This window comes from Dermochelys coriacea, chromosome 1 (genome assembly GCF_009764565.3).
Source record: "Dermochelys coriacea isolate rDerCor1 chromosome 1, rDerCor1.pri.v4, whole genome shotgun sequence".
Taxonomy (NCBI): Eukaryota; Metazoa; Chordata; order Testudines; family Dermochelyidae; genus Dermochelys; species Dermochelys coriacea.
In genome coordinates this window covers 328,186,423-328,201,649 of record NC_050068.2, presented here as the reverse complement: position 1 = coordinate 328,201,649, position 15,227 = coordinate 328,186,423, and the positions used below count along the sequence as shown (strand labels likewise).

Genomic DNA, 15,227 nt, shown 5'->3' with positions numbered 1-15,227 from the left:
CTCCTCTCGAGGGGGTGGATTTACTACAAAGATGGGAAAAACCTCTTCCACTGCTGTAGCAAGTGTCTACACTACAGCGGTGTAGTTGCAGCGCTCGTAGTGTAGAAAGAGCCTAATAGAAAAGCAAGGCACTTACCTTCTCCTCTGACCACTGGTTCACAATATTTAGTGAAATTTAGTGCAGCCTGCAGAAAAAGACAGAAAAATTGACAATGTATTAGAAATGGTCAGTCTATACTGTACAGCATCTAACACGTCTGGGTGATGTAAAGTGAATAAAAATATGTTTCAGCTACTAATTAAGGCATTTTGCTTCCAAGGTTCTCTCTCTGACTTAGATTGTAATGTTTCACAGTGTAGTATTCAGGAATACAAACAACAAGATGACATTCACAACAAAAGCAAAGACAAACCTCCACAAAATCTTTTCACTATAGTATATTGATATAAAAAAATTCAATACAGCAATTGTATCTTTTTACACCAGTAGTGCAGAAAGTAACTTACTGAAGACAAGTTTATTTCCTTCACCTTTTTTTGGTTAAAACTCATTTCATCAGTGCTGCAAATATGTTCAATAATAGATTATATATATTTACATGCAAATGCAGAGAAGAAATTATAAAAGTCACAATTTTCAGAAACCCTTCTTCCACTTTCAAATAAACTATTTTTGCTTAAGATAAGAATTATTTGTTCTACTCTACCTAGGCATCTAATGTATACTTTTCCCAATTTGTATAAGCCTATGAAGTTGAATATTTACTAATTGTGATGGGGTGGACTCCCCACACTAGCCCTGCAAGAGATGAATTAAGCCAGGTAGGCCCAATCAGCTATTTAGGCTGCAAGCAGGGGCGATTTAGGCTGGAGGCAGCTAATTAAGGACAGGCTCACCTGTGGAGGAACAGGCAGGGCTTGTATAAAGCCTAGTAACTGGCTGCAGAAAGGGGAGCTGCTGCTGGGAAAGGTTGCAGTCACTCCCCAAGAGGGGACAAGAGCAAGCCAGGCAGATAAGATATGCAGGAAGAAGCCCAGAAAACCAGCAGCAAGAGGTAGGACTGTGGCTGATTGTTAAAGGGTCCTGGGGCTAGAACCCAGTGTAGAGTGTGGGCCTGACTTCCCCTACCAGCCACCGGGCGAGTGGCTAGGGCAGCAGAGTGAGACAAGACTGGAGAAAACCATGCTGGAGGCACAGCTAATCCCCAGGATGGCCAGCAGGAGATGCCATTTGTGGCGAGTGGACCATGTGACCCTTATACTTGGAATTTTGTAATACAGCAACCTTTCCAACTAATGACTTTGCCCCCATATCTTTAGAAAGCTCTATGCAACATTTATAGTAATACCTAGACATCAACATATTGATTTCAATGCAGCTTCAAAACCATAATTAGTGATACATAAAATCATAACACATCTGCAGAAGTAAAAAGCAGCATGCATTAATCTAAATTCTATTATATGTAGAGTAGTTCAGAAACTTATGAAATATTTATACTAGTCTATATCAACACATGCCATGCAAAAGACCTTTCACATACAAAAGCCTGTAGGATTGGGTCCTGAAACCCTTACAGACAGTATCTTTATTCATGCAAGTAGACCAGTTGATGACTTTGGGACTACTCCCATTAGTAAAGTTATTCAAGAACAGTGGCACCCAAACTTTTCCTATCAAGCACCCTGCCTACCAGTAATGGAATCTGTATTCGCCCCGCCCCATTACTGCACAGCCAAGGCTTCCTCAGTACAGGAACTGGGGCTAGAGGCAGAACTGGCCTGGGAGTGGAGAGGGAATGAGGGCCGAGCTGCGGCAGGGGTCAAGTGAGGCTGGGTGGTACTCCCTCCCCACCAACCATGGGGTCTGGCCTGAGCCTTGCCCTGCCCATCAGAATGTTTCTCTGTGCCCCTCTGGGAGGGTGGGTGCACCCCACAGTTTGGGGACCACTGCTCAAGAACATTACATGCCTGCAGGGCTGAGCCCCTCAAATTTGAATGATTCAACTACTATAGCAAATCTTTTCAAGCATACTGTATCTATAGGTAAAAAGTGTAAAAGTAGACGAAGTTTAGCTCTGGTGCTGTTGTTGCTGGGGATCCTGGCACAGCAGGAAGTCTGCCCCATTGGCATGGGGCTGTTTGAGTGCCGCACAAGTGGAATGTTTCCTGGTCTCCCCATTTCCTCTCTTCTCCCTATCAACTATCCTTCTTTTTCCCCCCTACGAAGAAAAGGAGGTTGAGTCAGGCCATATGCTCCTTCTCTCAAGCCCTCAAGAGCCCCCTTCCCCCCCGGAACTTAAGGTTACAGAGAGCCAGAGAGGCTCAGGATCTAATTTAAAATTAACAAAAATCTAGGTGGAAAATCTAGGGGAAAAAGGCCACTACAAAAAGAAGCCTATATCCTGCAGTTTATTGCACTGACAGGTAGAGAATTAGGAATAAAAACTCCAGTAACAGCACAAGATCTCAGGTCTAGCCTGTCTCCAAGTTCCTTCTCCAAGAAGAAGAAAACACCACCACACTGTACAGACTGCTGGACATAAGAAGTTCTAGGGGAAACTAGCTGGGTGGTACGTGAGGCAGCTCTACTCCTATTTTCACATGACTCTTCTTCCTTCTTAGCCAGCCTTATTTGTGCACTATTGGGCACTTTTACTTCTATCTTATGGTAATTTTTGCAGAATTAAATGACTGTACCTCAAGCATTTGCATTGCTTAATTCAGTATGCTGCTCCTTTTAATAGGATTAAAGAGTACATTAAAGATACCCTAGATTATTTTTCTCTGGTGCATTCAAAATTGCAGCATATGGTTATCAAAACTAACAAAAAAATTACATTTTTAGCAAGATCCTGTGTATGCCGGTGTTGTATATTGACTATTTTGTTGCTCTCACTGATTCCCTACTCCCACTCACCAAGAGTTACATACCTAGCTTGATGTCCAGGAAAATAACTTATTAGGTGCCATCCATATAGTGTCTTGGTGTCAATAAAAACGTACCAGTTAACATACTAAGTAATGTTCAAATACAGTGTGCATGTGTGTTTAAATGAGAATATAAAACTTAATATATCAGAAAGTTAGAACAGTAAACACATTAAGTAGCTTCATACTCTAATATTATAGCGAAAAGCCACTCTGAACAGCTCATTTAACAGTCTTGTGAACAGGATAGTAGGTTGTGTTTGTTTGTTTTTTTGAAGTGAACATACACATGTAATTTATCATTATGTGTAACATTATTGATGAGAACTGAAAAAAGCATAATGACAAATCCTTTATGATAATTTTTATTCTCAAGAATAAAAGACTGCTTCTAACTTAACTTCACACTCTAGCATGAATCTTCAATTTTATCAGTGAAACATACATAGTAAACTATTGTTTACCAAGACAGCTATAGATACAGATATGGGGGAAAAAAGCCAGGTCTGTGATCTTGATCCTTTTATCTACTATTGTCTATACTTGTTTAACCATGCAGTGATCTTAAAACTCAAATGAGCTAAAGATCAAGGGACTTGTATACAACAGAGATCCATAATCTCTTATTTCTTTAAGAATTCAAGTTATGCAATCATAACCACTGAAATTGTGTAAAGACAAGTCATGCTCCTTGGCAGTAACCAAGAAGTAGCTTATTACTGAACAAGTACCCACTGATTCGATGTTTCATAGGTTAGATGAAAGTCAAAATGTAGAGATTCAAAAATTAAATGTTTAAGTGCATTTTGAAATAAACCCCTCATTTTATATTTTGTCTGAAATCGGGCAGATCACGGACTTGAACCTGTCTCCCCCATATCCTAGGTGAGTGCCTACACCTTCCCTCTCAATTTGAAAGGTCTTGGTTTTGTCCTGATACAGAATTACAAACATATTTTTGTGAAATCTTCAATTTTTGTGGGATAGGAAAAAAAATTTCCCACCCAGCTCTACTTTAGTCAGCCAAGATCTCAGCTCTTCCTAGCTTAGCTATTAGCCAATTCAATTTTATGCAGAATAAAGATGGCCTCCCTGCCTTTACTCAGAGCTTTTACAGTGAAGCTGGTCTGGTAGCAAAGAGGGGAAGGAAGAAGGCAATATGGGGGGGGGGGGAGGGGAAGAAACCACTCTCTTCCCCTTCCCACAACCCCAGTCAGAATTTAGGGTTGGGGAGGGAAAGAAAAAAAAAAGAGGGGGAGGGGGGAAATTAATTGAAAGACCTGCATGGCATTACCAAACATAAGCTATGGCTGACCACTGATCTCTTGCTACTTTTACCAATTCAGGATTTAAACTTGATTGTCAAGCATTAAGGATACAGCATACATCATTTATATTTAGATTTTTAATCTATAAAAATCTGAAAGGTGAATAGAAGTGTAAAAATTCCATAACCAACGCAAAGGAACATGAAGGTATCTTGGGAACACTGAAGTAGACAGACAATTGAATGAAGCATAAATTTCCTAAAAACCCAAGTCTGCCAGGCAGATTATGATCTGATCTCACTCCTTGAACAATTAACTCCGATTTGATAGCAATACAGACAGAATTAAAGTTTTCCATATTTTAACAAGTATTCATTATTCCATTAACTAGCTTAGAACACTATACTGTAAGCCATCGTTTACTTCAGCTTTTGTGAAATTCAGCGGTTTTCCCATAGTCTGTTCAAAATAAATATGCATGCACATATATGTAAACTTATCTGAATACGAATGAATTCAATCAAATAATTAGTTTTGCTGAAGTCAAGAATTTCAACTTATTACACAAGCACTGTCAGATAAAAAAACATTTCTTTACCCGTTTGCTTTTGACTCTCTCAGTTTGGATAAATGGCAATAGAATAATCAGTTTCATTTTTAAATTATAGTAAATATCACTTTCAGATCCTCTGTGCATCGCTACAATGTTTGGGTTATCTGTTTCTATTAGAATTTTTAATAGGAGTATAGAAACATTTACAGAACTGAGGATGAATAGAAAAGCTTTTGGATCAAATTTAGAAACCATGTTTCTATAAAACTATGCATCAGATGTAATCTGTACTAGGTGTGTTTAATTGCCTGCTGTGTACTGCTTTTTTGAAGTGAAAATTTACATTTTCTTATCTATACAATACAGCAAAACGTAAGAAGTTTTGCATTAATTTCCAGTGGAAACAAAGGCAGTTTTCTTCACTGTAAAACTGCCTTTATGAAGTTGTGCTGCTTTCTCTCATCCACTGTTTTAATCAATGTTCATTTAAAAACAAACATAGCCTCTAACAATTGTAGTTAACTGTATCAGGCAGACTATCTGCCCGATACGCTTCCAGAATATGCAGTGTATCTAGAAGTCAGGACTCATGGGGTCGTCTGCCTGCTCTCCTAATAACTCACATTGCCTGAGCAAGTCATTTGGGCCCAATTTTTCAAAGTGCCCACTAATTTGGGATGTCTTCATACATAGCTGCTTGACTTGAATGTTACACTCAGACACATCAAGAACTCGTGACTCCAACTGATCTCACCAGAATAATCAGTTACATATTCCAAACTTGAGGCACGCATAATTAGTGGACTCTTAAAAATGTTTGGCTTTTACTTACTATACTAGCTACAGTACTTAACATGGATGTTATGAGATTTAAAGTTGTACGGCTCTGGTGCATCAGTTTATTGCAAGTGCAAGCAGGAAGTCTGGAAATTCCCTCAGTGACCCTCAGCTAAGGGAAGCCATCAAGGTAGTTAAGTCCAAAGCAGACCGCAAAGAGTTACAAAGGGCCCTCCCAAAACTGGGTGACTGGGCAACATAGCAGATGAAATTCAAATCTGATAAATGCAAAACAATCTCAACTCTAGATATAAAATGATGAGGTCTAAATTAGGTCTTACCACTCAAAAAAGAGATCTTGGTTGGAGTCATTGTGGATCGTTCTCTGAAAACATCCACTTAATCTGCTGCAGCAGTCAAAAAAAAAAAAAGCTAACAATGTTGGGCATCATTAGGAAAGGGATAGATAAGACAAAAATATCTTTTTGCTCTACATAAATTCATGGTACGCCCACATCTTGAATACTGAGTGCAGATGTGGTCGCTCCATCTCAAAAAAGATTTTGGAATTGGAAAACGTACAGAAAAGGGCAACAAAAACAATTAGTGGTATGGAACAGCTTCCATATTTAGAGAGATTAGTAAGACTGGGACTTTTCAGCTTGGAAAAGAGACAACTAAGGGAGGAAATGATTGAGGTCTATAAAATCATGACTGGTATGGAAAAGTAAATAAGGATGTGTTATGAGAAGGAATTAACACAAGAACTAGGGGGCACCAAATTAAATTAATACGCAGCAGGTTTCAAACAACAAAATTCTTCACACAACGCACAGTCAACCTGTGGAACTCCTTGCCAGAGAATGTTGTGAAGGCCAAGACTATAACAGGGTTAAAAAAAGAACTAGACTAAATTCATGGAGGACAGGTCCATCAATCGCTATTAGCCAGGATGGGCAGGAATGGTGTCCCTCACCTTTGTTTGCCAGAAGCTGGGAAAGGGCAACAGAGGATGCATCACTAAGTGATTACCTGTTCTGTTCATTCCCTCTGGGGCACCTGGCATTGGCCACTGTCAGAAGACGGGATACTGGGCTGGATGGAGCTTTGGTCTGACCCTCTATGGCCGTTCCTATGTTCTAATGCACACAAGGCAACATTTGGAGTGTAGCAGAAGCAGACTAACAAGCTTTTAGTCAGTGTTTTATGGAGATCAGAAGGAAACTGCTGCCAAGCCCTTTTCCCTCCATTAACAGCTGCTCCCTCCTATACAACTTCTCCCCATACCTCAACAGCTAAGACAAGGGAGAAACTACCTTACCTCTCAGGCCTAGGAGTGGAGAGTGAAAACAGCTATTCTGTTAAAAAGTCATGGAGTATCACAAAGTAACCACCATGCAACATCCTTGCCTTGCAGTGTTGTGTTCACATCAATAGAAGATAAATCTGTATCATGGTAATGAAAATATTTCAGAATATCAGGATGTCCCATTGATTATTTGGTGTGTCTGACTCTATTCAACTCTTCAAAGTTGAATTCCACTCTTCTATAGGTTAAGGCCCCCTCCCACCCCCCCCCCCCTTTTTTTAAGAGTTTTCACTAACAAAGCTGATTTTTGCTGTATGCAGCAAATGAACATGATGCACTCTGGAAAAATACTGAATCTCATTGAAGAGAGCAATGCAGACTGTTTATCTTCAGGAAATATCCAGCTAATTGTCCCTTTTTATTTTTAGCCATCCACCTCTCAAAAGCCTTACTTAAAATATCATAAAAAGAAAAGGAGTACTTGTGGCACCTTAGAGACTAAAATTTATTAGAGCATAAGCTTTCGTGAGCTACAGCTCACTTATGCTTTAATAAATTTGTTAGTCTCTAAGGTGCCACAAGTACTCCTTTTCTTTTTGAGAATACAGACTAACACGGCTGCTACTCAAACTTAAAATGTCATATATGTGGTGAGTAGTATTTCTTCCTGTCAGACTGACTCTCCCTTTTTCTTTTAGCATAAGTTTCTTTACAACTCTGGTGAGGCCTTCCTTGGAGACAAGCCCCCAGGGATATAAGGACACCCATACCTCACTAACTGATTTAAATAAGCCCAGTATCTTTTGATGCAATATGCTTATGACATGCTCTTTATCCAAACTGAACAATAAATATAGCCTTTGAGATTTTGGACAAAAAAAATAAATCTAGAGGATCCCTCACCAGATGTCGAAGCTCTTTCAAGTCCCTGCAGACTGTGTAGAAGACACCAAGCAGAATATTAATGTACGCAGCATAGAAATCAGCAGAATATTCTGGAGGATGATAATGGGACAGAATCTTTTGTAGATGTCCTGTTCAGATATAAACAAGTTTGAATTTTTTCCCCAAAAAGCTGGCGATTGTTTTATTGTACTAATCCTATTTTAAAAATTAAGTGCAACACAAGCCAAACAATGATAGTCAGCTGTACAGTAGAACCCAAACAAACAGCAAAAAAGAAAAACCTTACTAATAGGGGTAACAGAACCAAAAATGGTCCGGTTCCCTCAACATTAAAAAAAAAACCCACAAAATCAAAAAACCCACACACACCTAAACACCCCTAAACTTAAAATACCATCAAAACGCTAAACCACACTAACTTTACTGACAACTAATTACAAGAAAAGTCTTAAACCACATACTGCCAAAATGGCAAAGGATATAGAAACAGTCTCAACATCTGCAGCTGATCACAGCTGTGGGGGAGGAATTCAGATCTCCCAAGATGCTCTTGTACTTCCATCAGCTGGCTGAGTTCTTCCTGTGAGGGCTATGTGCATCTCACTAATGGGGATCCCCAGAAACAATTCTCAAAATTCTCAAACAAGAACAAAGAAGTAAAATGGGATTTCTAGTCATAATGGATGAGGTAGATTGGGCTTTGCAGACCAAAGTGGCATAATAGTTGGGGGTGGTATGTTCTCAGACTGCATGCAAAAGCAAAATGTGTTATGGGTGTTCCCTGGGAGGAAAACTGAGGGCAGGAGAAGGGAGGGTCTCTGACCCTGGTGGGTAGTTCACTCGTTAGCATGCAGTGTGTGGTTTGAGATAGGGGATCCATATTGGAAATCTAGATGAATTAAGAAGGAGGGTGTCTCTGATTCCTAAACAGAGGGCAACTGGGAATATAGAGCATGTAATTTTACCAAAGCCACCTCTAGTTATTAAAAAACTAAACACTGCCTTCTGGATTCTAGTAACCAGCATACACAACTGTCACATTTTTCTAACTGATTTAAAGCTGAAGCTTCAGCCTACTCTCATTGCTTAACCAAAAAAAAAACTAAGGGCTTGTCTACATTACCCGCAGGATCCATGGGCAGCAATTGATCCTGGGGGGGGTTGGGGGGGGGTGTCGATTTATCACATCTAGATTAGACCGCCGAGCGCTCTCCGGTCAACTCTGGTACTTCATCGGAGCAAGATGTACAGGCAGAATTGACCGGGGAGCATCAGCTGTCGACTCACCACAGTGAAGAGATTTTAAGTACGAGGACTTCAGCTACGTTAATTACGTAGCTGAATTTACATAACTTAGATTGATTCCCCCCCCCCAGTGTAAACCAGGCCTGGGTGTTTCCATCTAAGCATTTCAAAGTCCTTGATGCAAAGTACTAATATTAGTTATTCATTCAACAAAAAAAAGTAGGAAAAAAAATTAAATTACCTATGCTGTAGTCAGGAAAATACAAGGTGAATGGCTCCAAGCATCCAGTGTTTGGACGAAACAGTTCCCACACAATTTCACTAAGGAAAACAACAGTGACATTTCTGTCTGTCTGTAAGAGAAGAAAGAGGGGAAAGGTCACCTTGCATGTTAAAATATTAATCAGAAGAACGAGTGTTAGGATTTTTCATTTGAAGAATTTCATCAAATTTAGTGTTTAACACAAATTATTAGCATGTTAATAAGTCTTTTGGTGGCCTAATCAAGGAGCTCATACATTTGCAGATTTTCATAATTATCTGGGATTCCTGTATATATCTTGCCATTTAATTGACATTTAAGCTACTAGAGACCTGGGGTACCAGGCAATATGAAGTTGCTTCCCTTCCCAAAATTAAGCCAACATTTCACTTCAATAATTAAATCCAGAATTTCATTAGGAGATAGTACAGTACAAGCTGAGGAGGTAAACGAGGACCAATATTTTGTGAAGGGAACACACTTCAGGCTTAATTTATAAAGGTCATCCGACTCATGACACTACAAATTAGCTCTGTACTTAATTGATTGCTTTGCCATCTTAAATGTGGTTATGACTGGTAAGTAACTATACCTTCACTTCAGTGAAGTCTGTGGCAATATGCAAGTTCCAACTTAATATTAAGTTGGTCAATAGATTAATTATTTTCCATATGGAAATATTTTTTATTTTACACAGTTCCCACAATTTATTTAAGAATGAGAGGAATATTTCTGATGTCCCATTAATTTTTTTTAATATATCTGAGAGCTCTTTTTTTTTTTTTAAGTGAGAGAAAAACAGGCTAGCATATTCACATTTTATCATATACAATTTTAATAGAATGTGCAATTCTATTATTCCACGTCGTTGTGGGGGTCATCTTCATCTATCATTCCTGTTAGAAAAGATTTTGTTCAGTGAACGAAGACTACATGGTTAAGGTAAACCAATCAATCCTCAAAATATTCTGAGTTTATACTATACAAATATAATGCTACATTCTTTAATCTCTGCAGGTATTTTTGTAACTGTAAAACTAAACTAAAAACTCAGCAGTAGAAAGAGATGCCTTCCAGTACGATTCTTCCATGAAGAGATTTCAGAGTTCTAGAAGCAGCCCATAAGTTTAAAAGTAAAAAATTGTGTTTCCTCAGGTCACTTCCACAATACAAAAGTCACCAGAAATTAAGAACCACTGAAGTAAGTAAACAGAAAAGTAGTGTGGTACATGGATTCCAGAAAGCGCAACTGAATAAGGGACTAGCACAGATTACCAGAAAAAGCATAGCCCATGCAGTTCTTCCTTACATACACTTCTATTTCTTGGTAGCTTCAAATATAACAACTAGATTTACAATAGGCTGACGTGCAATGATTCAGGATACAGTTTCCATCTTGCACAAAGATATATTCTTTAAGGGAAAGGTGAACCATCTATTTATTTTCCAGTGCTTATGAATTACCTAAATATTGTCCCCACCACAGGCAAAGGGATTGATATGCTTCTCTAATCAACCTCTAAAGCTGCAAATTAATCAGCAATTTAAAAAATATTTATTAAAATGTAAAACCATCACGCTTTTCATTTATTTTATACTAGGGCTTTGAACAAGTTATTTGCCAAGAAAACATGAGGTAGAAAATGAGTGACACTGACACGCACCCACAGAAGTCTCTTGCCAGCAAGATCAACATACAGCTACAAAGTGTCCCATCCACTAAGTCAAGCACATCAAGTCTCTACAGCTTTCCACAGCCATTGGAATAGTCACTTTCACAAAACGACAGAGCTCAACTGACAACGGAAAGGCTCCCACTAACTTCAATGGGTTTTAACTCAAGTCCAGTCCTTTCCTAAATCATTAGCAAGAGCAGCAGAAAAAGATATTCTGTTCCTATCCCAAACAAAATCCCAAAAAAGAGTAATGCCTTTGCCTTATTACAACAGGGTAAACTCTTAAGAGGCACACACACGCCAAAAGTCAAAGAGCCTCTGCAGGTGACAAAAAGGGCTAGCCACAATTGCATAACCAATGTTCCAAGAGTCCTTGCACCTATCTCCAGGAGGGCCATCACAAAGGGTTCTTAGACACTGTTGGAGAAATTGCAAAAAAACAAACACTCCAGGAATGTGGTTTATCTGTCCAACCCTGCACTCGCTACACTTGGGTTTAACTCCCACTAAAGCAGCTGTTTCAGGATGGTTTGCAGCCCCCACACAACCAGTTGCCAAGTTTTAAAAGCGTGCTACCCTTTAACCAAGACAGTAGGAGCTGAGCTATGCTAAGCTTTTTTCAGTTAGACGTTGCACCTTATAGAGCTTACAGTCCTTCCAAGACTGTTATACTCTGGGGCAATTATTAAAAAACCTTAAAGAGTGGTAGAACTTTGTAATCTCAAAAAGCAAAACATATTTTAGAAGATGCAGTGTACAGTGGAAGCAGCTTCAAAAGAATGCACAAAAGAGCAGACCTTACAGGACAACATACTAAATGGAATAATAAACAGAGCAGCAGAAAAAAAGAGCATGATGATGTTTAAATTCTGATTTGAGTTCTGCCGCTGACCAAAATTCTACAAAAAATTACAACTTTCAGAAAAAAAAAAAGTTATACCCAAACTTCTTTACTCTAGGGAGTTCACTGGTAGTGAGACTGGCTAGATGATTTAATACCCTGTATCTATCTTTAAGTTATATGAAATATACATCAAAAATACTTTATCCAGTTACTTACCATTTCTTGTAGTCTAAGAAATCCTGGCAACACATTTGCCTCCATTTCCCTCAGCTGCTCGGCTTTATCCAGCACCTTTTAACAAACAACAAATATTATATAGTCAACTTTATTCTGACCTTTTATGTGGATTTAAAAAAAAACTTTCTAGTCCAGCAGCAAAAGCCACATTTCACCCATACCTTTGGATGGCAAAGGTAACTTCGTAAGTAGTAAGACACAAATGGAGCATGTCTGGGGGACTGCTGTTTCAAGGGTGCTGGGAGCAGCCTTAGCAGTTTAGTCATCCAAGAAAAGTGATAACTCCCTAGATACCAACTTTGTCATGTCTTACTGCAGTTATTAAGTGGAAATGCATCAGTGACTTATTTGAGTATTATTCATAAAGCCATGATATCGGAAACGGCCAATTAAAAGCTCCATTTTTATCCAGCATTATGTTTTTTCAACAGATTAAAATATCCCACACATTAGGATATTGCATGAATATGTTATTATAAAAGAATGCTTTTTTCCCCAATCAAGATTACCTTTTACTAAATGTGTTTGAAAAAATTAAGCAGTACCTCAATTTAGCTATCCTTCTGAGGTTCATAAAGAGAGACTCCTGGGGAAATTATGCATATCTGTGGATGCACAGAATTCCTCTGTCTCACATAATTTTGTATTTTCCCACATAACATTTATTTTGCCTAAAACATGTTGCAGTTCTGCCTTTTCCCCACCAGAGGCCACTGGGGCACCAGAACAGCCAGCTGCCTTCATGCTGGCTGTTCTAGCGCCACAGCGGCCTCCTGTGGGCACAAGGCGGAACTGCAACACTTAAGCAAAATGGATTTTGTGTGGGAAAATACAAAAATTCTAAGCCCAGTGCTCCAGAATTCCCGCAGGAGTAGAAGTTCATCACAGCATCTGTCAGCAGAGCAAGGTTAGGACAGAGTGGGGCACAAAGGGCTGCTGGGGGGGGGGTCACAGACGGGTTGAGAATGGCTAGTTGGGGGGGGCGGGAGGGAGACAGACTGGACCATGGGCTCAGGAGCTAGTAGGGTGACAGCGCTGAGCGTGGGAATGGGGGCTGCAGAGACCCGTGGGGATGAGGAATTCAGGGACCGGGCAGATGTGCCTGACAATGCAAGAGGCTTGGGGTCAGCCAGAGTCTGCAAGGGGGAGGCATCGCAACACCCTAACAATCCCCCTTTGCCCCAAAGAAAAACCTCCCCCCCACACCCAACACCCTCCAGCTTCACTCCAGGCTCTTTCCCTCTCCCTCAGCTCCTCTGTTACCCCCGACTCCCCCAAGCCTTTGCATTGTTTCTGACAGAGGCAGGAAATACAGTTCTGTATTGTAATTTAAATGAATTACACAAAGTTCTTACTAGGCATATTAATACAGAAATCTATTTGTCAAAAAAATAAGAATTTTTTTTCCTGCTCTGTATTGTTACAGACATACTTGCTGACAGATATTTTGAAATAAATTACCAAAATAATTGAAACTAGCATGATTATATTGTGTTAACAAATAAAAATGCAGAATTTTCAAATATTGTGCACAGAATTATTGATTTTTTGGTGCAGAATTCCCCCAGGAGTAAAGAGTTTGATTTTCTTCTATAATAATGCATTTTGGTCTCAAAAATTAGGTCCAGAGATTTACAAGATTCTTTGTATTATTATGTGGAAGCCTAATACTGCTCCAAGAAATAACTTAAAAAAACACCCCTATGTGGTAACTAATAGTAAATATCAACTTTTTAAATGGGCACAACTGCATATAAACAATTACTATATCTTATATCCTGGAGAGAGAAATGGAGGCCTTAGCCAGAGTGAAAATATTGCGGATTATAATTCATTAAAGAATTCTTAAAATGAACACAATTAATACCTTCACTGAAGAATAAAAGAGGGAAAACACAGGTTTATTTTATGTTCCACTTACTATGCTGAATTTAACTACTGATATAAAAGTTGATTATTTCTTTTGGATTATTGTTGCTGTAATGACATTACAGATCTGTAGAGGATTGTATTATTCTGTTCTCATTAATGAGTTTCCTTCTTTTCAAAAAGTTTTATTTGATTTTTTTTCCCAAACCATTGAAAGGCATGAATCTTCATTGCTCATGGAAGAAGAGCACTGGGTAGAAAATTAAGGAATGTCAAGTTTAAAAAACGGTATTTCACGATCAGACAATACTGGGACGGACATTATACAGCAGTACTCCAGTCACAAAGGCTCATGTTATTGGAATCTGTTTTATTCAGGTAGTAAAGATTACATTATCCCAAGATTTCAGACTGAAGTCTGATTGGACCAGAACTCAAGATATCTGTTCTGGGAAACCTGAACTGCTCAAGTTTACTCAGAATCCCTTACAGAGGGAACACATGCATTTTTACTCACCAGATATTCACTAGTGTTCCTTTAACAAAATTCCCTTGTAACTTTAGCATCAAGTTCTAAAAACTTGAATTAAGCACGTGTTAAGCAACTGTTTTCCATAGGCTGCTAGTGTAGAGAGACCATGGCATATCACGTTGACCAACACTGTCTCACTGTTTATTTGTACTCCCCCATCCGTCTAGATCCATGTGTCTCTTGTCCTGTATTTAGATTGTAAGCTCCTTTGAACAGGAACCAGCTTTTTGTTCCACGTTTGTACAGCACCTAGCGCAATAGGTTCCTGGTCTATGACCAGGGCTCCCAGGTGCCACTGTAATACAAATAATTAATAATAAAAGTGGGAAGCAAAAAAATTGGAATGCCTTTGTCTAAATCCACATCCAAATTGGTTGCTTTGGCCTTTTCAGTTATGACTAAGCAATGTATAGCATCTAACAATGCTCAAACTAGGGTCCAGTCACTGACAAGATATATAAATGAATCTCCAAGTCACTTTCTATATGGCCCCTTTGCACCCTAATACATACCCAAAGGCTAACATCCCAAACTGACTTTAAACTATTAATGAAAATATTAAACATTATCTATTTTACTGAAGAGATTCCCTCTTCAGACTTATTTTTTTCTGGCATAGTAGTACACAATTTAAAAAAAAAACAAAAAAACAGATCAACACATCAGACTGGATTTTTTTGTAGCAGATAATTTATACATAGTGATGACATGACCAGTTGTATGCTAGTAGTTGTTGGTGCACATCTACTGGCTCATCACCCACACACACAAATACCAACAGCCTATAAATGCAGATGTTATGAACCGAACCAGAAAGG

General features: G+C 38.9%; 1 protein-coding gene across 10 annotated transcripts in view; it reads right to left on the bottom strand.

The window, feature by feature from the left end:
- The window catches only part of ORC5 (origin recognition complex subunit 5), a 134,228-nt gene that overhangs the window by 101,439 nt on the left and 17,562 nt on the right, over window positions 1–15,227 (bottom strand). For 6 of the 10 annotated variants that reach the window (XR_006275719.1, XR_006275718.1, XM_038420206.1 and 3 more), the window contains exons 5-8: window positions 11,988–12,062; window positions 9,231–9,342; window positions 7,742–7,872; window positions 137–185 (exon numbers count right to left, since the gene is read on the bottom strand). Coding sequence is in view for 8 of the 10 variants with exons in the window: in XM_038420206.1 (XP_038276134.1) it covers window positions 137–185; window positions 7,742–7,872; window positions 9,231–9,342; window positions 11,988–12,062 (367 nt within the window). In the remaining 2 variants the exon portion in view is untranslated. The remainder of the gene's footprint in view (window positions 1–136; window positions 186–7,741; window positions 7,873–9,230; window positions 9,343–11,987; window positions 12,063–15,227) is intronic. The other 4 variants (XM_043497354.1, XM_043497352.1, XM_043497370.1 and 1 more) reach the window with 2 other exon arrangements.